Source organism: Emydura macquarii, unplaced genomic scaffold (assembly GCF_026122565.2).
Source record: "Emydura macquarii macquarii isolate MOO-44397 ecotype Brisbane River unplaced genomic scaffold, CSIRO-AGI_Emac_v2 contig_2207, whole genome shotgun sequence".
Classification (NCBI taxonomy): Eukaryota; Metazoa; Chordata; order Testudines; family Chelidae; genus Emydura; species Emydura macquarii.
This window is the reverse complement of record NW_027132344.1, coordinates 2954174-2980630: the sequence shown is the minus strand read 5'-3', so window position 1 is coordinate 2980630 and position 26457 is coordinate 2954174. Positions and strand designations below refer to the sequence as shown.

At 40.2% G+C, this 26457-nt stretch overlaps 1 protein-coding gene across 1 annotated transcript in view; it reads left to right on the top strand.

Moving 5' to 3' along the window:
• The first annotated feature begins 22918 nt into the window (after nt 1–22918).
• Nucleotides 22919–26457, top strand: part of VWA3B (von Willebrand factor A domain containing 3B) — a 105813-nt gene continuing 102274 nt past the window's right edge. The window contains exons 1-3 of the mRNA XM_067559936.1: nt 22919–22976; nt 25019–25103; nt 25556–25783. Coding sequence (XP_067416037.1) covers nt 22941–22976; nt 25019–25103; nt 25556–25783 — 349 coding nt within the window. The 5' untranslated portion in view covers nt 22919–22940. The remainder of the gene's footprint in view (nt 22977–25018; nt 25104–25555; nt 25784–26457) is intronic.

Here is a 26457-nt window from a genome sequence, read left to right as displayed (position 1 = left end):
AAATCTGTATTGTCACTCTAGCCCATATTTTCAACACTATCTAAATTTCACCTACAGAATTTGTATATGCATTTGTTGTACATGCATATCCCATATTTGTGTGCACAAATGCTCATTTGCATATGGAAATGCATATTTTGCACTCTGACCCTGATCTTGCAAACACACACGATTAATTTTCCACACCAGACTCATTTGTATAATTAATAATATTTTGAATCCAGCTCTGAACACTTATTAATTTAAATCACTCCTGCAAAGTAACAGTGGAAAGTAAAATACCAAAACGAAGCAAACAAGCATAACATTTTCAAAACCATAAAAGGCAAAAAACATATTTTTTTTTATTCTGGTTTCTGAATCTTTCAAAAATTATGGATTGCCTTATATACTCTTATACAATGAATATTCAAATAAGAAAGTAAAAATAAAGCCCAAAATCAAACTTTAACACAAAACAATGCTGTAGGGGAGGATGAGGCTGTATCATACTTCAGGTATTAAATGGAAGACACAGACAAACAATGAATCCTAGTGTGAAAAAATATAATAAAATTGACAAAAAGTAACCTAATAATGAGCTTAAACAAAGTTTATTACAGCCGTCAGGCTGTTCTGGTAACTGCTGGAAGTTGGAATCCTGAGGCAGACCCTGACCAGAAAGGGGCTACATGACATCCCTCTAGCTAGTGATACAAGGAAGGAGGACGAGGTTTAATTTATTTTATTTTTTTATCTCAATTGGATATTAACAATGAAACCACAATATCAATTTTAAAATGTCAACATTTCACTGCTGATCATTTTAGCAGACACATCTAGCTTCTCTATCCTTGTGAGATTTATGTCAGCTGTTGAGGCAGAGTGCAAAGGACTAGTTGCTCAAGAGATGCTATGGAAAGAGTGACGAATTAATACCCTACCTCAAATTTGAAGTGACTTTTGCTCCTGCCAAAGATCCTGATTTAGGAAAGCAATGAAGCACATGTTTAAGTCCATCCCTATTCAGGAAAGTACTTAAGTATGTGCTGAAAGGAATTAAACGTGCTTAATGTTAAGCTCATGCTTAAATCCCTTTTGTGAATTTACAGATACTTTACTGAAATCAGGAGAATGGGGAGGGGAAAAGGAAGTGTATTTCTCCTCATTATCAAAATACTCTACTATTTTTGGGTTCCAAACCCCGCCAAAACTAATTTGTAGATCTTCCTGGCTGCCAAAGCCTCAGCTGTTCCCTACCCAGCTGCCAAAACCTCCATCTTTCCCCTACCAGCTTCTGTGAGCTAGTTATGCATTTTTCATTATGAAAATTTGCAGCACATTGAAAATCTGAGAGCAGAGTAAAACAAAATAAATGCAATATCAAAATAAACAAACCACAAAGGATACTATAATGATTGTGCTAGACAAATGGCATAGGGGCAGTGAAGCATAATTCTGTAGTCCCTGGTGCAAAATTCAAGTCTAATGCACTGACTAGAGTGTGGACTGGAACCTAATTATGTCTTGTACTGGTTGAATAGCTGGATTTATTTAATTTTAAACTAGTAGATCATTCAATTCAGTGTGTTTAATCAATGTTAAGGACTGGGTCTTGCTAGTTTCTGGTTTTCAAGTTATTGGTAATATTAAAAAAAACCTCTTTTTTGGCTAGGTTATAATCCTGCTTGTTCCCTTTCTACATGTGATGAGCAAAATTGGAAAGTGGGTTGTTATTGTGAAGATGTATATTGTTTCTTTAAATCTCTAATGAGAAGTCAGGGAGGAGGAAATCAGGGAAGGTTCTCGGCAGAATTTTACAGTGAAGGAAAGAGACAGAGGGTGAGAAACAGGGAAGCTTGTTCTTATTATAATGGAGTTCCTTGATCAGTGTTAGAAAAAAGCAATTCTTTCTATGGTTCTTTATTATTATCAAATGCCGGTAATGTCATAAACACAAAGACATTTAATTATCACAGGTGTGCCAGTCATTGTGGGCTGGCTTGAAAGTTTGTTTGTTTTAATCAAAGTTGGCTAAATCTAGACTTGTGAGGAGTGTTCGGCGCCTGATGAGTCATCTGAGGTAATTACTTGCGCTTCCTTAGGGTCCAGCCAATCTATAAGCAAGCATCTAAACAGATGATCCCAAGGCAAGTCTATAAACTCCTAATGAAAGGTGCCACTCCAATCTGCTCAAGATCACTATATTTTCAGGGATACTCCCAGCTGCTTGGTAGTTCTGACAGACTGCCCCTGCAGTAGTCTCTGCCTGCTCCACCCAGGGCTCGTTGGTCAATCATCCTGGCAAGACAGTTCTATGTTTTTCTGAATAGCCCCCATTTTACCCCCAGACTCAAAACTCTTTGGGGCAGGAACTCATTATTTTTTGGTCACAGTTCATTTATTGTACTGCATAGCGTGTACTGAGAACTCTATATAGCTAGTAATTGCAAACCCATTGTGATTTAGACAGAAAGGACTTAACTGCAGGTTAAGCCAACATGAGTGGCTGTGCGAGTAGAAATGCATTGTGATTAATATTTATAAATGTTTTGTCTATTACAGCAAAACCTGCCTTAAGCGACCACCCAAGAGACCAGCAAAAAGCAGTTGTCTAACTGAAGTTGACCTTTATCAAAGGTTAGATAAAGTTCTACTGGAATCACTAGGGATATTTTCAAGTGGTCACTTAAAACACGAGTTTGCCTATTGGAAATGGTATTTGGTGCAGGTTTCACAGTGTTTTGATACCAGATTTAAGAAAGGCTCTTAATGCTGAGAATCAACAAAGACTTTTTCCTCAAGAGAAAATACAGTAAGAAGTTTAAATACATTATGCTATTTTGCTGGATCTATTGATTGTGTATTATATTGATCATTAGAAATCCAATTAACACTTTGTAGGTTGGCAGGGTCCATTCCTGAGATCAGGCCCAGAGTCATTAGAATTATTAATTTGGGAACCCCAACATGCTATAAGGAGACAATTACATTTCAGAAAGGCATTTTGTCCTTATAACATTTTTATTTAGCACAACTAACAAAGTCACAAACACTCCAACCCAGCAAGGAAGGTAGGGATAATATAAAATGAGCATCTGATCATCCATATACTCACGCCGTCCCTTGCAGAAAAACCTGAAATGTTAGTCATCATCCTAATCATTATCACCACCAGTGGTCATCATCCTGATATCTCCCAAAGCATGCTGAGATACAACTTTTATAAGGAGTCACGCTGACACCACTATGCCGAATACACATTCAGTAGAAGTTTCAGCCCCCTTTCCTTATATGAACCTCCATGCCCTACTAATGTTGGGTGCCCTTTTCCCATAAGCTACTATATTTTATCTCAAGATCATTAGCATACATGTCAATTAGTTGCCATGGCATTTTTATGGTCAGACATCTGACTATGTTCCTAACTTTAAAATATCTGAAGCTGGTATAAACTGGCATTTTGTGGTTACCTGTCAGCAGCTTAGTCATTGCAGCATTATATCCTGTGATATGTTATGATCTAGCATTACTCCTGGTTAGCTGCCTTATGCTAAGGCTATTTGGGTCTTATGCCTTAATCAGTTTAGCTGAGATATTGTCTTATAGGCCTTGAGGTATGTAGGCTTATTGCATTACTGCCTTAAATTATACCTATGCCTTCCCTAGCAAATACTTACACCTATAGACTATCACGATGTAGAAAAATGTCTTGGGGTGCAACCCATTCTGACATTCCCCAAATCATTCTCCCCCCTCTACCTTCCAAATAGCCATTCTTATAGTCATTCCTCTGACCACTGTGCAAAGGTAAGGGCAAGCCGAGCTGATTTTAATTCTTTTTTCACCAGGTAACAGGTGTATAAAGTTATGTAATAAATTAATTTTATGGACAAGTTACAGCTGAATCAAAACTGAGATTAGAACTGGCTGGGAACTGGAATTCCTGTTCCATGGGAAATTGCAAATTGAAAAAGAAATCATTCTGAAATGAAACAAGAAATGAAAAATTCTGAAATTTTCCATGGAATGGGAGTTCTAAAATTTCATTTAGAAAGAGTCAAAATGACATTTTGTTTCAACCTTTTCAAAATTTTTCTGAAGTTCTCTCCCAGCTCCTCGGCAGGCTACCTAGTGAGCTAAAAGGGAGCTGGAAGCCCTGAGAGCCTGGGCTGTTGTGGACTATGAGCGTGGGAGGCAGGGCTTCTCAGCTTTCAGGCTTTCAACTCGTCATCTAGCCTGCTAGGTGGGATGCGGAGGAGATGGGATAGTGACTTGGCAGGAAACCAGGCAGATTTCCGACAGAAACCTGCCTGACTTCTGTCTGTTGATTTCAGTGAAAAACTTATTCCAATGGAAAAAGTCAACTTTGGTGAACTGACATTTTCTGACAGAAAAATGTTCTATTGGAAAATTTTCAACCAGCTCTAACTGAGACATTAGATAACCATAGAATCATAGATATAGAAGGGACCACAAGGATCATCTAGTCTAACTCCCTCCCAAGATGCAGGATTGTTGTGGCTAAACCATCCAAGACAGATGGCTATCCAGCCTCCTTTTGAAAACCTCCAGTGAAGGAGCTTCCAAAACCTCTCTTGTTTCCTTAATGTTTTCCTTTGACATACGTGAGATAGAGATTTTTTTTAATGGAAGATCTGGTGGTACTATATGCCCTGTTACCTCATTGTTCTGCAGGGAGGTGGTTCAGAATAATGGGTGCATAGGATTTCTCATGTTACCTACAGCAGAGTAAACAGAAATGAAAGATTAATTACCAGGTGATGGAAATAGAGACATTACCTCAATAAGAACATACCAAGAATAGAGGTACTTACCTAGAATCTTAACAAAGTTCACATCATTGCTTTGGGCAAGTACACCAGGAGAATTAAGGTTCTGATCTGACCAACATTTACACACATGCTTACATTTCAGAATGTATATAAGTGCTGGTGGAACTGAGGCATAATATAGTTAATAACTTAACTTAATAATTACTGTATTGTTCTTGGGGCAAAGACACTATTTTCATTTATTTAGATGTATACACAACATAAAAAGCACCTAATAATAATAAAATAATTAATAATAATAATAGGGCTCTATCACCTTTGCTATAAATTAAAAATACAAATAAACACAAAGAAAAATAAGCATAGTAATCTCTCCAACATTAAAAGCGGGGGGGGGGGGGACATTCTCATGATGGATCCCAGCCCTCCTTCCCCAATTGGCTTCAGGTCAAATGTCTTGGAAGCTATGTGTTTGTTCTTGTTACAAAGGCACTAATTAGCTAATTTGTTGTGTTGGAACATAGTGTAGCATCTGCATCACTTCTGAGACACAGGTGGAACTGGCAATTATACTGATGATAGTCTTGTAATTTGAAAATCTTCTGATTCTTTTTCTTCAGTGCATATTGTAATGGGCTTTGCTTTTCTCAACACCCTGCAGTGCATTCAAAGCTACTATATTCATTGGAGTGTGCTCCTCTGTGTAAAGTGGACCTTTAAATAACACCTAAGAGCCAGATTCTGATACCCTTACTCATGCTGAATTGTACCATGTGTCAGGCTCTCTTGAGAGGCTCACAAATGTGGGTGCCAACCTCAAGGCAGACTATTACAAACCAGGGCAGAAACCCCAAACTTGCTGTATGTTCTATAATTAGATTTCACCAATCAAGTGTGAACTCCTCAAGCACTATAACAGCCTTAACATAGAATCACAGAGGGTTCTCTTGGGCACTCCAGTCTATCTTGCAACCCAGTCAAGCCTGCCTTTGTGACGGATGGTCCCTTACACCAAAAATCACAACAATATTCAGGTACTTCCAGTCCCAAAGGATCAGTCACTTATCTCAGGTCACTTGTGCCTTAGATCTCTCATCAAAGACAATGCTTGTTTCCAATCCTGTAATAAACTAACTAAGGATTTATTAAAAGAAACGAGAGTTATTTACAAGGCTAAAGGGCGTAAACATACACACACAAGCGAGTTAGTCTTAAGTTCCAAATGTAATAGAAGCTGCTGTAATGTGCAAGCTCTAGATGTCCTTTAAGACTAACCCAAGCTAAGCAGCATGGCAATCCTTTGCTTAAACTTAGAAATATTGCCCTCTCCAAATTTCAAGCAGCTCAATGATACAGTTCTTTCTGGTCAGGGATTTTTTTTTCCCTTCGTCCAGAGTTCAAACTGTGATGAGATGAGGATTTGTGTACATCCCTTCTTCAGTGGTGTGGGGGAAGCAATCAACAACGTTTTTTGTCACTGATGTATCTATAAGCCGCCTTTTGTTGGGCAGGCGATGGCACCTCGTGGTAAATTAATACTTAATTATTCAATTAATATTTCACACTTGGCAATGCTTCTCTCCTGACTGGGGGGGTTTCCAGTTTCACAGCAAACACTTTTATAGTTACAAAACACACACTTCAATGTTACCTCATAATATCGGAAACAGATATTATAAGTGAGATTAATGCCTGCAGCAACTCACAAGCATTTCCTAAAGTCTAAGCACTAAACACATTCTTATAAATGTCACAGCTGTTTTAGCAGTACTAACACATAAGTGAGCCACACTGGTTTCCAGCTATGCATTTGTGAGTGTTCAATGAGGCCCTGGACCTTGGCATGAGCTGGCATCTGGTCTACCAGTGTCATACCATGCTCCACAAATAGCCTGTTGAAGTAATTGGGATTACTCATGGAGAATGTGCTACCCAACATGAGTAAAGGTGTTAGAATCTGGCTTGAAGGCACTAATGTAGTATGATGTTCCAGGGTTCAACCCAGAACAGTAAGGGGTTGTGTCACTGCCTGCCCTGTAACCCTGAGTGCCTTAAATGTTCTGCAGTTGTGACTCCCAGTCCAGACACCAATAGCCAGCAAACAATCATGCAGTTCCTTGGCTGTCTGTGTGCTATGCAGCCTTGGTTCTGCACCTCTGACCCCATAACAGCCCCACCCTGACTTCCACCAGCCCTAGTTACTACTTGCTGGGTGATTTCAACACGCTCTCAGTCCTGAGGTTCCTCAAAATCATTTGCCATGAAGTGTCCACCCCTCTCCTGGAACACTCGGAGAAGTAATAAGGTTTGTTGCTCCTTTAAAGAGACAAAAGCACAGTTTATTTTAATTTTAGTTAACAATCACTGGAATTCAAACAGCACTGGGTTGGCTTAGATTAAAAGCAAAACAATCTTATTAACAGAAACATAGGTTTTAAATGAGCTCAAATACAAGGGATAAAGACAAAAATGGTTATAAGCAAATAAAAGTAAAATATGCTTTCTAGTGGCTAAGACTTAACTTAAGTGTCTTTGTTCAAGGTAGATTTCTTACCAGTCTTTCTTCTCACCAGCCATAGCTGACTTTCTTTTAGTCAGGACCCTCCACAGAAGTATGAGGTACTGGTTTCTTTGTCTTCCTAGGTGAAAGTTGCCAAAAATGGCTCTGTTTCCCCTTATATCTCTCATTGACTCTGTTCCAAGAGGCAGAATGACCTCATGCTATATTTCCCTTCCTGTGGACTTCCTATCTCCCTAGTGATTTATATGTAAATGGAGCTTCCATTGCTTTGATTCCACAACTACCTTCCCTCCTGTTTGAGGGCAAAAACAGTTTCTCCCTGTGTTTGGACACAGAGTTTAAAGCATAACAACAGCGAGTATTCCTAATTCCTCACGTAGTGTTAATACATACTTTTCACAATAATATTCACCACCAATATGTCACAAGCTCTCATAAAAGATATTACTCAATACACAATACAGTAACTTTGTATACAATCAGTTGATTTAATTGCTTATCATTTGAGGTTCAGATCCCCACAAGAGGTTATTTCCCTCACTTGCTAGGCTGAGAGCTTGATTTACCTTTTATGTAAATATACCTTCATTGTCTCTGCCTGATGAGTAGGCTGGTTAGATAAACAAATACGCATTCCTTTGTATAGGGCAGACTGGGCTTATGCATTGCTTGCCAAACATTTCAGCACATTTGTAATTTTACATATATTAACCGTACATACAGCATGCAATAATATTAATGATCTGTGAGTTATGAGTTTTCCAATGACCTTTTGGGTATATAGCATGACAAAAGTGTGTGAGGTGTCGTAAGTATGTCAGGCCTGATGATTTGCTGACAGAGATTAGTTAACCGCCAGTGGACAAGAGATCCCATTGATATTCCAGATAGAATGCTATGACCTTGGGCTATACAAAACAATAGACACTTGAAGTTGCTAATCCTTCAAGATATTTTACTGAGTTTGTGAATAATATGAGTATTCACTGCTGTTAAGCCTGGAAGCGGGATATTAATTTTGTAAATAACTGCAGTTACAGATAAGACTGTAAGAAATTAATAACTGGAGCTATTAGGATTACATAGATTGTCTCTGATATAAACCCAAAATATATGATTTAACTGTTGTAGCATTGTGGAAAATTAAAGCAGCTATGTCCTAATACTGGTTCAATTATAATAAAAATGCTGTAGTTGGGTATGATGGGAGGTGGAAAAACCCTAGTAATTTTTAGTATAATTATACATGTGCATTTGGTTTCTGAAAGTAGGTGTGTGTTGGTTTCACCACAGTATTAGCATCTCCTGTAAGCTGCAGAATGCAATAGCTGTAAGCATCCCTGCCCCCTACTTTGATGTGATGGAAGGAGGATTGAGGAAATATGATGTTCAAAGCAGTCATCATCAGAGTGACAGGGCAATCTCTATCCAAGCTTTAAACCTTTGGTTTGGGGTCTCCACCATCAACACTGCTGAACAGCACACTTTCTTCCTAGATATCTCTAGTCACCTCAAATCCCTATGATGCTGAATACTCTCTCCTCCTCCACCCCTTTTTACTCTCCCGTCATCCTAACCCTATGTAGCTGAACATCCTCAGGTTGAAGAGGGTTGGGTGCAGCTCTCACTTAAGTCTAGCCTGTATCACTGCTCCCAAATCAGCCATATTTCTTACTCTAGAATGACATGTGGTACTCTGTTCTCTGTAGACGTTGAGCTCACTACTTCCATAGCATGTACAGTTTCTGACAACCAGGGAAGGAGAGAACAAAGCTAAAATCATGGACCTTCTGTGTAGAGACCACAATGACAACATTCAATCAATTGTCTATAAATGCTTCGTGGCGATTGTAATCTATAATTTAACACAATATTTATTAAAATCTGTCGTGAAGAGGTCATTTTTATTATCTGAAATGTGCGGCACTGGGGAAGTAAGGTATGGTACTGTGGGGTTATTAATAATTCCTTTAATGAGCTCATCTGAAATATTGTTAAGTAAAAAGGTTTTAAGATGAATGTACTAAAGCTGCTTAGGCACATTTTGGCCCCTATAATAGCCTGATTTAAAATATTATAAGCAATAACACTATGACACACACCACACACACACAGTAAAGACATATATAAATGGTAAGTGAAACCACCTGATGCAATTGTTTGAAAATATTTTTTTCTCCTACATTATCAAAATGTTACATTATTCCAATTTGAATTCTGCTGCTAAAACCCAATGTAGTAATTGAAAATGTAGTGGGCAAAGATAATCTCCCTCCCAGACTCATATATAGCTCATATTACATTAAAGAGTTGTACATTTGCCGCTGAAGAAAAAACAGATCCCCAAATTATCTTACACAACTTACAAAAATATTTTATATACACATTTTCTATATGAAATAAACTAGCCCATCATGGAACCTACTAGGTATAATATCTGTATGTAAAATGCACTGCTGTTGGCTTTGGGCCTAAAACCACTTAGCATGAATTAATGCATCATGGATAATTTATTGTTACTTAAAGTGCTGTTCTATTCTGAAAAGTGACTTGATATAAATGTTGTTGTAGGGATCCCTATTTATTGTCTGTCAATGACTTCTGGGTCAATTATGTCCATTTAATATATAAAAAGAAGACATTTTCCTAACTACCAGGCTGGAACTTTATTTAGGGTTTAAGAGTCAACCTGGGTTCTTTTCTTTTCATACGTTATCACCACTAGTAAAGGTTCTGCAAATTAAACTGGATTCTTAGTTTCACTTGTGCTGTTCCATTCACCTCAAATTATGTGCTTAGTCACCCTGTGCCCTGCTCCACTATGAAAGGCCAGGCCTGTCGCAACCACCACCTCCGCACCTCTGGACGCCCTGGGCCGTGATGACCCTGTCTCTTCCCCTCCCTGCAGGGAGGATGGAGTTTTTATGTGCCATGCAGGTTCCCCAGCGGCTGAGGAGGAGGTATCTGCTACTCAGCTTCCCAGGTCCCTTGGACTCCTCAGAGAGATCACTGATGAATGTAGGAAGTGGGTAGTAGATACCACCTCCTCAGGCACCGGGGAACCTGCCTAGTGCATATAAAATCTCAGCGACAGGCAGACAGGCAGCGACCGGAGTAGAATGCGGCCTGTCTAGCTGGGCAGCTGCTCTGCTCCTCTCCAGCACGCAGGCCACCTCCATCCCCAGCCCTAATCTCTGAGTCCAGACTCCAGAGGTTCTCATCGCTGCTGCTCGCTGGTTCTTCCTCTCCTCCCCACTCCCCACCCATCGCCACATCCCTCCTCTACTCCCGTGCTTGCACCCCTACCACTGCTCGCCAGTTCTTCCTCTCTTCCCCTGCTCTCCTCCTCACACCATATCCCTCCTCTCCTCCAACTCCCTTGACGCGTCCCTCCTCTACTCCCCTGCTCAACCCCCACCGTGCTGCTGCTTGCCTGTTTGGTTCCTCCTCTCCTGTCTCCTCCCAGCTTCCCCTCTCACCGCATCCCTTCTCTACTCTCCTGCTCACTCACTCCTCACCGCTGCCACTTGCCGCTTGTGTCCCTCCTCTGTCTCCTTCCCCCTCTCCCGCTTGCCCCCCCCCCACCACTGCTTCCGCCATGTCCCTCTCCAGCCAGGGATGAATGTGGTGATGAGCAGGTGCCCTGCTGGGCAGAACTGTGCCGCTCCTGGCCCCAAATGGGGCTGTGTGGTGGCTACTCCCCCTTCCGGCCCTGTCCCTCTCCCGTGTGGGCCCAGTGGTGCCCTGGCTGGAGCTGGCACAAAGCAGGCAGCCACTGCGTGGCTCCTGGCCAGGGCCTGTGGCACACCCATCTGGTTCCTCAACCTCCCGGCCCTAAGCGGAGTGCATCTAGGGAGCCGCGGGGATGCCAGGCACTCAAGGGCCAGGCAGCCTTCCTCTCCTACTTTGCCCCGGCTCTGGCCAGGGCAGGGCATCGCTGGGCCCACGTGGCAGAGGGGTGGGGATGGAAGGGGGGAGTGGCTGCCACATGGCCAACGTGGGGCTGGGACCAGCATGGCATGCTGCTCAAAATCATCACGTGTGCCATAGTTTGCCGACCCCTGGTCTAGGATCAGGATCTAAGGCTATAGCTACACTAACGGTGGCAAAGTCTCCACCATCAGATCCATTTCTCTGGATCGACTGAGCAGTCAATGAAGACCCGCTCAGTCGATTTAGAAATCGACGTACTAAAACCACCTTCACAAGTGGCGTAGCGCTGTGTTGACAGGAACGTGGTTCCCGTCGGCGCAGTACAGTGAAGATGGTGCGCAGAAGAGGAGCAGAGAAGTCGACGGGAGTTACGCAAGTTTTTTGCGTAGCTTGTGTAACTCCCGTCGACTGTTGCCGAATCTCAGAGTGTAGACAGGGTCTTAGTCTGTTGATTTTGCAAGGAGAGTAGAATCCAGCTCACTCTCTCAGCAGTAGTCACTCTGTATACCAGCAGGAGTTTAAAGCATGAAATGCCCTCCCCATCCCAGTTTGCCAAACTATTCCTAGCTCTTCATTTTAGTCCCTTTAAAAACCCTTTTTGTTTTTGCATGGCCTGGAAGAAGTGAGATTAAAATGTTAATAAATTTAACAATAACAACAATAAGCAATACCCTAAGTAACCTTGCCCTCTGATTTTCCAATGTAGCCCATCTTTTGGGTGTTCTTTCATTTTACTCTAAGGCTTTGTACTCTGTATGGAAAAGTTGCTCCAGTTTAAATTAAAGATGATCTAGTTAAATTGGTGCAAATCTCTGCATGGATGCTGTTATTTTGGTTTAAGAGCTGATTATTTCAGTTCAATTTAAACTTGTTCCTAATCAGCTTAAGCTATACTGCAAAAAGCAGTTCTTATTATTAGGAATAAAAGTGTTCTTAGAGGGATTTGCACTGGTTTAACTATATCAGTTTAAAGTCACACTTTAGGTGTTACTTTCCAGTCTAGACAAGGCAGGGACTGTCTTTAGTTTGTGTATTCTAAAGTGCTGAACATATTTTTAGTCTTGGAGAAATAATACATACATGAAATAATGTAACAACATGCAAGAAATTGGTCTAGGTTAGGTATATATATACCTAGAGTGATGCCATGCTTCAGTGTAATTTTCCATCATAGAAAAGTTCCTCTGTAGTCTACTACCCAAGATTAGTAGAGAAACTGTATTATGACGCTGAGTAACCAATAATCTACTCTCCAGCACTCACTACTCACACAGAATCAGTTACCACAACATGGATTTTTAGTTTAAATATATTTATATATCAAAATAAATCAAAGATGGCAGAAATATATGTAACACAAAAGATAAATACTTGAGAAAATAAAATGTAAAGATGTAATTCCTCATGGCTGGGAAGAGTATTTGATATATGCGTGAATAACAGTGTTATGGTCTGGCTAGGTTATAATGGAAATGCAGAGTAGCTCCAGGTGTTTAGAAATCATAGAAATGTAGGCTGGAAGGGACCTCAAGAGGTCATCTTGTCCAGCCCACTGTGCTGATAGCTGTTTGTCTAAACTGTACCTGAAAACTTCCAAAGATAGGGATTCCACAAATTCTCTTGGAAGCCTACTCCAGTGCTTAACTATCCTACTTCTAACCTAAATCTCCTTTGCTGCAGATTAAATTGATTACTACTTGTCCTACCTTCAATGGACATGGAGAACAATTGATCACCATCCTCTTTATAAGAGCTCTTAATGTATTTGAAGACTCTGAATCAGGTACTACCTCAGTCTTTGCTCTAAACATGCCAAGTTTTTTTAACTTTTCCTCAGCTCAGGTTTTTTAAAACCATCTATCATTATTGCTGCTCTCCTCTGGACCGTCTCCAATTTCTCCACATCTTTCTTAAAGTGTGATGCGCAGAACTGGATACAGTACTCCAATGGAGGCCTCACCAGTGCTGAATAGAGGAGGACAATTACCTCACTCACACCCCAGAATGATATTAGACTTTCTCGCAACTATGTCACATTGTTGACTCATATTCAATTTGTGATCCCTAACCCCCAGATCCTTTTCTTCAATAATGCCAACTAACTAGTTATTTCCCATTTTTGTAGATGTTCATTTGATTTTTCCTTCTTAAGTGTAATATTTTGAACTTATCTTTATTGAATTTAATCTTGTAGAATTCAGACCATTTCTCCAATTAGTTAAGGTTGTTTGGAATTCTAATCCTGTCCTCTAAAGTGCTAGGAACCCCTCCCATCCTGGTGTCATCCACAAATTTAATAAGCTACTCTCTATTCTATTATCCTGGTCATTAATGAAAATATTGACTAGTACTGGATCCATGACAGACCTCTGCAGGACCCCACGAGATACATCCACCCAGTTTGACAGCAAACCGTTGATAACTACTCTTTGAATATGGTTTTTCAACCAGTTTTATACCCACTTTATAGTAATTCCATCTAGACCACATTTCCCTAGTTTTTTATGAGACTGTCATGTGGGACTGTGTCAAAAGCCTTACTAAAAATCAAGATACATCACATCTACAACTTCCTCTATATCCACTAGCCCAAAGAAAGAAATTAGGTTGGTTTAGCCTGTTCTTTCCTTATTTTGACATGCATTCCTTCTTCCTTGCTGTTAATATTAATTGTGTTAAGTATCTGGTTACAAATCAGCTTTTTAGTAAAAACTGAAGCACAATAGGCATTAAACATCTTAGCCTTCTCAATATTGACTGTTATTGGCTCTCCTTCCCCACTAAGTAGTGGACCTACACTTTCCTTTGTTGTTTTCTTGCGCCTCGTGTATTTACAGAATCTCTTCTTATTGCCTTTTATGTTTTCAATAAAACAACCTGATTACTATAACTTCCCATAAAGGCTTCTTTCATTACAAATGAATGTCTTTGGATGGGATTCTGCCTCTAGCTGGTTTCAGAAAAGTATTACCTCCATCCTGGCCGGCATGCCAGGAGAATTGGCATATTTGATGACATTGTCATACATAGCCAATGCTGCCAGTATGTATTTCAATGTCCTTGACAGCACTGTCTCAACCTGCAGAATTGTCGTTTATTGATTTTCCTCAACTGAATCAGTTGGTTTCCATTTTTCAGACTACAGCTTTTGTTTCCCAATGCTTAGCATGTTCTGAATCTTTGCACTCCAGAGAACCCAGCTCAATTCCTTTGTTTCCTTAGAATGGTAAAATATTAACTTTGTTTTATTCTGTTTTATGTCTGCTAACATGCCCAGTAACTTTTGACCATTGTTGAAGCACATTCTTTAGGTCTTGGACCCTTTTTGGCACACAAACAATCCAAACCTTCCAATATAAACTACTGTCAGTATCTATTATAATTTATGCCATGGATACCCCTACCTGAATCCAATGTTTTCTCTATTTATTTGTGGGTGGGTGTGGAATGAGTGATTATTGGAGCTTAAATTAAAAAAACTTACTAAATATGCTCAATTTATCTCTACCCCTCATTTTCCACTCTCATTGTAATTCATCTGCATATCCAGTCATTCATTCATTCATTCATTCCCTCCTTCCTCTCCATTGGCATAGTCTCCTTCCTCATTCATTTATATCTTGCATTCATTATTGTATCATTTCCACCATTTGCTCTCTTTCACGTCTCATTACCTTTCCCTCTCCCCCCATCTCTCACCCCCCATTCTAGTACTGTTAATTTGCTTATGGTCATGCCTATAATGCCTACAGTGTGCTAAGCATTTTCTAGACCTTCAAACAGGGACATTCCTTTCTCTGGGTTGCTAATAGCCTAAGGGCAGATGGATAGCTAGATGCTGGTTAGGGGAAGGGGGAAACAAGTAGGGAATTTTTATACAAGTCATCTAGACTCACCCTGTGTGTGGGAGAAAGATGGACAAAATAGACAGAGAGAGAGGTGATTCATTACTATGGCACTCCTCAGTGGGAGGATGAGGAGCCCAATGCCTCTTCCCTTCTTCCCCAGTTGAGAACCAAAGGCACCAGCAGTAGTTGAGGGAAGGGAGAGTCCAGAAGTTCCCCTCCCCTCCTCCAAGACCTGGTGACAGGAGTGACTAAGTGAAGGGAGATGGCTTGGGGGTGGGGGAAGAACAATAACATTGAACCCTCTTCTCTGTTTGATCAGGTGGTCAGGAAGAATCTCTATACACCTCTTCACTCAGATGTCTCCTGCTGAGTGATGGGACTCTCTCCAATGCTGCCAGCCTTTATCTAGTGCCTGCCAGCAGAGTGCATGGTTGTGCAACCATGAAGCCCAGAAGAAACAGTACCTGGTTCATCTGTATATATCTGTCCTGAGTAGAGCTGAATGAATAATGGCTTGTTTTGTTTGGGCTAAATCAAAATATTTAAGAAAAAATAATCAGGTTCAATTTGAACTGAAACCATTTTTATAATTTTTTTTGTCAAACCAAAACCTTGAAAAATATTAATTTTGAATAGACCAAAACATTTTGAGTTGATTTCAAAACAATTTTTTTTTCAAATTTTTCATTTTCATTCATTTTTCACCCTTTTTGAATTTTTTTTTAATTGGCCAAATTTGAAAACAAAATGCCTTTTTGAAATAAAAAAGTGAAAATGACACCTTTCAAAGTGAAAATGTTGAAACAAAATGTTAAAAAATATCTAAAGAAACATTTTGACCTAAAAAAAACCAGGGTTTCTTTGGCTAGTACTATTTGTCAAGTTTGACCCAAATTTGTGAATACTTTGAGTCTTGAAAAATGCATTTTTCAGCAAAAACTCTGTTCTCTGAAATAATTGAATAATTTTGCCCAGCTCTAGTTCTGAGGCCAATCACATCCTGGGACAAATGGGAAAAAATATTCAGTGAATAGCAGAGAATGGCATGTCTATTGTTATAGCAGACCCTTTCCTAATATTGGGAGATGGATTTGTGTCAGCCATTTTCCTTGGGGTACCATGTATGTTACAATAGAATACTTCCCAATGAGCGGCAATATAGTATGATTATGTATATGGTAATTCCAAGGAGCTTAGAACTCTTTTTTTCAGGAAGTGCTTGGTGAGAGAGGATTGTCTATGTGAGGAAGTAATAAAGCCTGAATATTGTATTATCTTGGCTCTCTCTTTATGGTCACATACTGAGCAATGTATTATTTCAGTGCTAAGTCAGGCTTTAGGATAATATTTTGAAATTATCACTAGAAAAAACTTACAAACACAGAACGGATGCTGCTGTAATATAGCCAAGCTTCTTTCTCAGCCTTACTCTATGCAACCTGTTCTTCTGAGGGTCTGTGTCTGAGTCAACAGGAAGTGTGACACTGCACAGTGCCCTGCAGGCTGTGTCGACATTAAACTTCCTGCTGAAGCTCATTTCTTTATAGGATAGTAATTAGTAAACAGTGTCTGAAGTTTTATTATATAAGAATCTGTCTCTTTGATTAATAATTACCTGATATTTGTGCCATGTGCCATGCTTGGCATACATAAAGTACTACAGAATAATGCTAAGTCCTGATTGCTTTACTTGAAATAATGGCAGAGACATGAGACATTGCTAAAGAAAAAAACAAGAAACTTTTGACATTCTGGGAGGGAGAAGAAAGTGGAGTATTTTTTGATTGTGGTTGAAAAATATTCTTGCCTAAAAAAGAAAAAAAGCAGACAGCTACAGGAAAAAAGCAGTCAATACCAAGTGTTAGCTATATAAAAATATGCTAAAAATTTGAGTTGCAAAGTAAAACATTAAAAAAATCAGGACAAACTAAAGTTATGGTTGCTAGTGCAACTTCAGCTATGCCACTTATAATGTGTTATAATATATTTTTGAGTTATATGATAAATGATTTTGCCATTGATATTATTCACTCTCTACAGGACTCCTGCCTTGTTTGGTGCACAGGTTGGATGAGTCAGTTGTTCAGTATTTATTTTTATCCTCACTGTTCAATGAGTGAACCCCTGTTTTATTCCCTGCCTACCATTTTGACCTTTGTTTCATTCACTAAGCAGTATCTGGGGAACCCTTTCCTCAAGAGGAGTCCGAAAGAGCTTGGCATTTTAGTCTCACTAAAAGGGGCTGAGAGGGGAGATTGATTGCTCTCTAGAAGTTCATTGCAAGGTAAATACTAGGGATGATGAAGAGCTATTTAAGCTCAAAGCATTCTAAGAAATATTTTCTTTTTTGTTTAGTGTAGCCATGTCCAAAATTAGAGGTTTTGGCAGACTACAAGTATGGAAAATTGCTAAGGAACTTCTCTTTTCTATCTATTTACTAAGCAACCATGGGCTGGGGTAACAAAAGCTGCTGTGACTTTGTTGGATTTCACATTTATACATACTACAGTGTATGTGCTTGTGGCCCTTTTGTTCCTGGACTGTGTAGTATATCAGCAGCTCTTACAACCTTTTGATGTGTTACTAAATAAATAAATAAATGAGCTATTAATACTACAGAAACAAGATGGGTGAGATAAGATCTTGTAGTGGACCAACTTCTGTTGGTGAGAAAGATACAAGCTTTTGAACCACACAGAAGCCTTCTTCTCCTGTGTGGCTTGTCTCTCTTACCAACGGAAGCTGGTCCAATAAAAGATATTACCTCACCCAATGTGTCTTTCTAATATCCTGAGACTGATATGGCTACAACTACACTTACTAATACTAATAAATTAGTGGTGATTACTTGTCACAGGAGTGTGGAAATGGGTGCTGGAACTAGGGGTGCAGGGCTTACAGTTTGGTTCAATGACTCTCAGCACCCCCACTATGAAAGCTGTTGCAGTATCTCTGGGCGTGGAAGGAAGGTCGGAAGCATATTCAGTTTAACTTGGAACCTGGAGTGAACAGGGGCAGCTAATAGGGTAGTTTTGTGAGGGATTTTAGAGGAGGAGTGGAAGGGTGGGGGATACACTTCATTAGTGTTCTGTAAACTAAAGACAATAGCCCTCCCCACCCCGATAAAAAACAAACAACAATAAAGGAAAGAGCTGCAGGAGTAAAAAGAGAATGCAGTCAAAAGTCCAGCAACAGAGTGGGGGCTATCCAGTTTATTACACTGAATGCAACATCAATGATTACCTGCCCTATGAGTGGCCGGCGTATGTGTGATTTCGATGCAAGGAGTTCCTGGCCCTCAGAGACCACATACGGGCTTTGGAGACCAGTGTGGCTGAACTGGTGGAGCTAAGGGAGACAGAGAGACTTTCTGGGACGTAGTAGAATGGTCCCACCCCAGTAAGACTGTCTCTGTACTGTTGAGGAGGATGAAAGTCTCAGGAAAGGAGAACATCAAACTGGACCGAAGGGAAATGAGCCCATAGTTGGGACCCTCCTTCCAGATGATGTCATGGTATCTTCTTGCATTAGGATACCTCTCAAGCGAAGGGAATTCCAGGTATTAGGAAAAGACAGGTAATAGTAATGGAGGACTTGATCATTAGAAACATAGATAGCTGGGTTTGTGATGACCAGAAGAACTGTCTGGTGACTTGCCTGCTGGGTGTGAAGGTTGCGGATTTCTTGAGACATCTAGACAGACTTATGGGTATTGCTGGGGAGGAGCTGGTCATGATATATGTAGGAAACAATGACATAGGAAAAGACAGGAGAGGTCCTGGAGGCCAAATTTAGGCTGCTAGGTAAGAGATTGAAGTCCAGGATCTCCATGGTGGCATTCTCTGAAATGTTTCCAGTTCCACACGCAGAGCCCGTTAGACAGGCAGAACCACAGAGTCTCAATGCGTGTATGAGATGATGGTGTAGGGAGGAGGGGTTTAGATTTATTAGGAACTGGGGAACTTTTTGAGAAAGGGGGAGCCTATACAGGAAGGATGGGCTCTATCTAAACCTAAATGGAACCAGATTGCTGGAATGTAAAATTAAAAAGGTTGTAGAGCAGTTTTTAAACTAAGGGCTGGCTAAAAGCTGACAGGTGCAAAGAAGCACATGGTTCAGACAGAGACATCCCTTAGGGAGGATCTATTAATGGAGATTCTCTATATCCTAGTAAGGAGGAGAGGATGGAAGAGGATAAAATATCTGTAGGATCTGATGAGAAACAGTCAAATGAAAAAGAGTCCCTTTCAATTACATGACATAATGGAAGACAGTTAAAAAGTGACAATTTTTAAGAGCTTATATACATGTTAGAAGTCTAAATACTAAGATAGGTGAACTTGAATGCCTTGTATTAAATGAAGATATTGACACAGTGGGCATCCCAGAAACTTGGTGGAATGAGGATAATCAATGGGACGTAGTAATATCCGGGTACAAAATATATCGGAAGGACAGAATAGGTCATTTTGGTGTGGGGAGTGGCACTATATGTGAAAGAAAGCATAGAAGTCAAAAGAAATAAAAACCTTAAATAAACCAAACTGTGCCACCAAAACTCTATGGATAGTAATTCCATGCTTGAATAATAAAAATAGAGCAGTAGGGATATACTACTGACTACCTGAGCAGGATGGTGATAGTGACTGTGAAATGCTCAGGGAGATTAGAGAGGCTATAAAAATAAAAAACTCATAATAATGGGGGATTTCAATTATCTCCATATTGACTGGCTATATGTCACCTCAGGACAGAATGTGGAGATAAAGTTTACTGACATCTTAAATGACTGCTTTTTTGAGTCCTGGAACCCACAAGAGAAGAGGCAATTCTTGATTTAGTCCTTAGTGGAACACAGGATCTGGTCCAAGAGGTGAATATAGCTGAACCACTTGGTAATAGTGACCATAACATAATAAAATTTAGTATCCATGTGGGGTGGGAGGACACCAAAGCAGCCCACCATGGTAGCATTTAATTTCAAAAAGGGGAACTACACAAAAATGAGGAAGTTAGTTAAACAGAAATTAAAAGATAAAGTGCCAAAAATGAAATTGCTGCAAGCTGCATGGAAACTTTTTAAAGACACCATAATAGAGGCTCAATTTAAAGGTATACCCCAAATTAAAAACCATAGTAAGCAGACTAAAAAAAGTGCCACCATGGCTAAACAACAAAGTAAAAGAAGCAGCTAGAGGCAAAAAGGCATCCTTTAAAAAGTGGAAGTTAAATCCTTGAGGAAAATAGAAAGGAACACAAATTCTGGCAAGAGAAGTGTAAAAATATAATTAGGAAGGCCAAAAAATAATTTGAAGAACAGCTAGCCAAAGACTCAAAAAGTAACAACACGTTTTTTTTAAGTACATCAGAAGCAGGAAACCAGCTAAAAAACAGTGGGGCCACTGGACAACTGAGATGCTAAATGAGCATTTAAGGAAGATAAGGCTAATGTAGAGAAACTAAATGAATTCTTTGGATAGGCCTTCACAGCTGAAGATATGAGGGAGATTCCCAAACCGGAGCCATTCTTTTTAGGTGACAAATCTGAGGAACTGTCTCAGACTGAGGTGTCATTAGAGGAGGTTTTGTAACAAATTGATTAATTAAACAGTAATAATAGGAGCAGATGGTATCCACCCAAGAGTTTTGAAGGAACTCAAATGTGAAATTGCAGAACTACTAACTGTGGTATGAGTTCCAGAGGGGTAGCCGAGTTAGTCTGCTTGCATCTGACAAAGTGGGTTTCTGCCCACAAAAGTTTATGCCCAAATAAATTTGTTAGTCTTTAAGGTGCCACAGAACTCTTGCTGTTTAACTGTGATATGTAACCTATCATTTAAATCAGCTTCTGTACCAGATGACTGGAAGATAGCTAATGTGATGCCAATTTTTAAAAAAGGCTCCAGAGGCAATCCTGGCAATTACAGGCCTAACTTCAGTACCAGGCAAATTGGATGAAACGATAGTCAAGAACAGAATTATAAGACACACAAATGAATATGATTTGTTGGGGAAGAGTCAACATGGCTTTTGTAAAGGAAAATCATGTCTCACCAATTTACTAGAATTCTTTGAGGGGGTCAACAAGCACGTGGACAAGTGAGATCCAGTGGATATAGCGTACTTAGATTTTCAGAAAGCTTTGACAAGGTCCCTCACCAAAGGCTCTTAAGCAAAGTAAGTGGTCATGAGATAAGAGGGAAGGTCCTCTCCACGATCAGTAACTGGTTAAAAGACAGGAAACGAAGGGTAGGAATAAATGGTCAGTTTTTAGAATGGAGAGAGGTAAACAATGGCCTCACCTAGGGGTCTGTATTGGGACCAGTATTGTTCAACATATTCATAAATGATCTGGGAAAGGGTAAACAGTGAAGTGGCAAAATTTGCAGATGATACAAAGCTACTCAAGATAGTTAAGTCCAAATCAGACTGTGAAAGAGTTACTAAGGGATCTCACAAAACTGGGTGACTGGACAACAAAATGGCAGATGAAATTCAGTATTGATAAATGCAAAGTAATGCACATTGGAAAAAATAATCCCAACTATACATATAAATTGATGGGGTTTAAATTAGCTGTTACCACTGAAGAAAGAGATTTTGGAGTCATTGTGGATATTTCTCTGAAAACATCTACTCAATGTGCAACGGCAAACAAAAAAGCTAACAGAATGTTGAGCATCATTAGGAAAGGGATAGATAATAAGACTGAAAATATCATATTGCCTCTTTATAAATCCATAGTACACCCAGCTTTTGAATACTGTGTGCAGATCTGGTTGCCCCATCTCAAAAAAGATACATTGAAATTGGAAAAGGTACAGAAAAGGGCAACTAAAATGATTAAGGGGGTATGGAAAAGCTTCCATATGAAGAGAGATTAATAAGACTGGGCCTTTTCAGCTTGGAAAAGAGATGACTAAAGGGGGATATGATAGAGCTCTATAAAATCATGACTGGTGTGGAGAAAGTAAATAAGGAAGTGTTATTTACTCTCTCTGATAACACAAAAACTGGGGTCACCAAATGAAATTAATAGGCAGCAGTTTTAAAACGTACAAAAGGAAGTATTTCTTCACACAACACAGTCAACCTGTGGAACTCCTTGCCAGAGGATGTTGTGAAGGCCAAGACTATATCAGGGTTTAAAAAAAAAAAAAACTAGATAAATTCAGGGAAGCTAGGTCAATCAATGGCTATTAGCCAGGATAGGCAGGGATTACTGTTTGCCAGAGGCTGGGAATGGCGGATAGAATGGCTCACTTGATGATTACCTGTTCTGTTCTTTCCCTCTGAAGCACCTGGCACTGGCTACTGGCAGAAGACAGGATACTGGATTAGATGAACTGTTGGTCTGACCCCCGCATATGGCCATTCTTATGTTCTGAACCCAAATAAAAGAAAGTTCTTCCCAGTGCTGGTGTTAAATTCCCAAGTGCTTTTCAAAACATCTAAAACACAAGAACCATTCGTGGTGCCAGTGATACAGGAGCAAAGAAATGGATAAAACTAGGCAGGCCCTGTAAATTACCAGAGTTTGTTAAAAGTCAGTTTGAGCTAGCAAAATACATGGATGCGCACAACTGGCCATGTAAACACGCCCCCGGGATTACACCCGCTCCCATCACAGGACTGGGGGTTACACACACACCCAGTTTACTGCTGTGGGGGAGCAGCCGAAGACCACGAGCCGGGCAGGGGGGCGGGTCCGTGTTGGGGGCGTGGCGCTAGCCCGGGGCCTGCGCTTGCAATCAGCACCCCCGCCCCGCGCCCAGGCGGCCCTGGGCCCCGCCTTAGCAACCCAGCTGTCTCCAGCGTCAACAATGGAGGTGCCGCGCCTCAGAACCCGCCGCGCCCGTCACAATGGGATGGAAGCGGTGGCGGTGTGGCACCGGCCAGGTGAGGGGGAGTCTGCAGGAGCCGAGCCCGCGGGGGGCCGGCAGGGGGCGCCGCTGTGTCCGAGATGGAACGTAGTGTTGTTTCCACGGATTGACTCGCGGAGCTGCTGCGCCGGCGAGTCCGGAGGGGTTAAACCCACATCTCCTTCCTCCCTCTGCAGCTGCTGGAGCCCTCCACGCCTGAGGGTTCTGTGCAAGGAGAGAGGTAGGCGAGGATCGTGCAGCCCCTGCGGTCCGTTCTCGAGTTGCCAGCACTCATGTCTAGTGTTCAGTGGGTGGTCAGGAAATCCAGGTAGGGAGCCATGAATTGCCCGCCCCCGAGGCATGTGTTTTCTTTCTCTCGTGCATTATCATTGGCTGTATTTCATGATGCATCCAGTTTTGTGGGTTTGATTGACACGTCTGCGTGGCACCTAACTTCTGAAAATATCCTAGATAAGTTGTTGTGGATAACTCCCCAAGCAAGACATGGCTAGGTGTCAGATCTTTGACAATCCTTTCTGTGTTCTCCCTTGCCTCCTGATCCAGCCTGTGCGTCCTCCAGGTCTCATTCTCCCACCCAACTCCCCATGTCCACATGAAAGAGCCTCCCCCCCCTCTGAACACATATTCCATGCCAAGGTTTCACACTTTGCTGGGCTCTCATCACCAGTCTGGAACTCCAATCTTGAAATCCCCCAGGATTTCTCAAAGTGTCCTTGTATTTACAAAATAGTCGAGTTTTCCCAGCATAGATTAAAAACACAAGATGCACAATAAATGAAGGTGCAGGAGACCTGTTTGTACTAGGCAAAGTGAAAGGATAAAGGTGAACTTCTATTGAATTTATAAAAATAATCTGTTTTGGTTCAGAATTTGTGCTCAAGGATTACTATGGTTGCCTTTCCCTAGATTTGAGGTTAATTTGATATTTCTGTTGAAGCTATTACATATTCTTGTCAAGGTTTCTTTGTGTAGGAAACTTTTCCCCCCTAAAATGCATTTCACATACAGATGCTGTTCAGCTGGGATGTGCAGGAGTGGTATTTATATTATAAAATGAAGGCTCTGGGCAGCTGCAAAAAATGAGATGGCTTCTGGGATCCACAACTCAAATGAAGAGGACTGTTCAAAATGCTGCTCAGTTTATTTGTTAACATGAAACTGTTATGATAACAAATCTTTTAGTTTGTCTGTTTCTTGTTAGAAATCACACATTTAGCTGCTCCCTGTAGACACATCTCTTTTGGTTGCCCAATAAAAGGCATTTTCTTTGGACGTTCTACTGACAGTTAAATGTTGCTAATGAGTAATTTTATTAAGATAAAATAAAATGATTCTGTACATGTAGTATATACGTTATATACATAACATATATTATCAGTTTGCAAAGAGATCTCGTTGCTTTTTTTCTTACCAGGGCCTCTAAGAACTAAAGTTGTATTTGTCTTTAGTATTGTTAGTGTCTTCCTAGATTATAAAAGTTGATAAATTTATTATATGAGATGAAAATAACACTGTTAATTCTGCAAAGAGGAAAGAGGGAGGAATAACCATTCTTTTGTTACAGATTAGTTCTCCTGTAATTTATATGCCTCTGCAGTAATGCCCAGGGTAAACTCCCTGATGACAGTATCTAGGCAGGTGGCCTATTAGTGAAATAGCTCTTGTTCAACTCATTTTATTTATTTTAAAAAAGTCAAATTAAACTTAAAAATCTTGAAGCCTCAAAACTGCACATTCGGCCAGTATATGCAACCCTGTGGTCCTGTTACTTTCACTTGTCATCCCCTACCTTTTTGTTCTACACGCACCTGTTGTTGCTTTTCCACATTTAGGCCCTCATAGTGCAGACACACATATGCATAATGTTATCTAATGGGTCTATCTGCATGATTAAAATTATGCATGTGTTTATAAGACTGGACTTCTAGATTGTAAATTCTTTGTGGTATAAACCTGTTTTTATTTTATACTTGTAATTGCCTAGAATAATAGGGTCTCAGTCATGATCAGCTCTCTGAGTGGTACTGTATTGAATAGTGTTTGGTTTTAATTCTTCAGCTTTTTAAGAGGAAAAAAAAGGGACGCCAAATCAAGAAGTCCAGAATGAGCGGCAATTTGTATAAAAGACTTGCCTGGAATGATAGTGAGTATCTTAAGAAGTAGATGTATTTTGCATGTGTTCTTGGATTATTTACAGTACAAAGATTCTGATGTGCATGTTATTAGTGCACTGTCCCACTGTTTAGAGTGAAGTCTCTTAAGGGCTGGAAGGGTTGCTTTCTGGCAGATTGGATGTAGCCTTCCCAACACTTGGATTTTAAAACAAAGAGCAATTGGGGCGGGGGAGATAAATCCAATATACTGAGGTGAATGTGCTTGGAGGAGGGAGAAGGACATGATAGCTGGTAAATGTATGGAATTAATGGTGACTTTCTAGATTTAAGTACACATCAGTAGAATGAGAAAAAGGGAGAGAGGTAAGTATAAAAAATGCCTTGGAAGCAGAATGGTGAGACAAGAGATGGAGGGAGAGGGGATAAACAATTTTTTTTGGTAAATGTAAACACTAATTTTTTTTCTCTCTTCCCTTTATAGAGGTTACCTTTGATTTGAAACACAAAAGAGAGAAAGAAAAATCTGATTCTGACATTGTCCACAAGGGGAAGTCAAAAGAAAAGGAAAGGAGACTAAAAAGCACCATGTGGGACTTGGATGTACAGCCTCTCATCTCATCCTCTAAATGGCTTCAACTTCATGGACTCAAAAGAAACAAACTGTCCCTCTCTCAGATTTTATCCCAAATTGGATTTCAGCACAGGGAAGGTATGAGATAAGCCAATGGTAAAAGCTAAAAGTTGACTTGGAACAGTCCAGAGCTCCATTTTTAGGAGCATGGTATATGTTGTGGAGCCTTTGAAATTGTTTTCGTTTTTGGTGCTATCTTAAAAAAGAGAAAGGGAAGCCACATTCTACTTCTTCATTTACCAATTCGTCTTGGGAACATATCACATGTGGCTTCTCACCTCTTGAGCAGAGAGAGAGGTGGTTCTCTTTAATCTGCACCATCATGTCTCACTCTAATCTTTACCCAGTCTAGCCACACTTGTGAAATAATTTTAGATACCGAATGTTGCAGAATCAGTACATGCAAAATCTTTTTCCTGGAACCTGAAAATGTAACTGCCATAAGAACCCCGTCCTTCATGGACATGAAAACACAAACATCTTCCTGAGCTCCATCCATAAATTATTGTGCTTCCAGTTGAACAGCTTGGTCATTTTTAGGCAGATAATTCAATATCAGATTTAAACTCAGGCTCTTTTTCTTTCAAAGCAAGCTCTGCAATATCAAAGAAAAACAATAATTTGCAGTTGTGTAGCAGCTGGAGGAGAGAGAGTGTGAGAAATAATAATTATTAATCATTTACATAGTAATGCTTTACAGAGCACAGTAAGGCATTCCCTGTCATGAAGAATTTATAGTCCTAAGAAGCAGT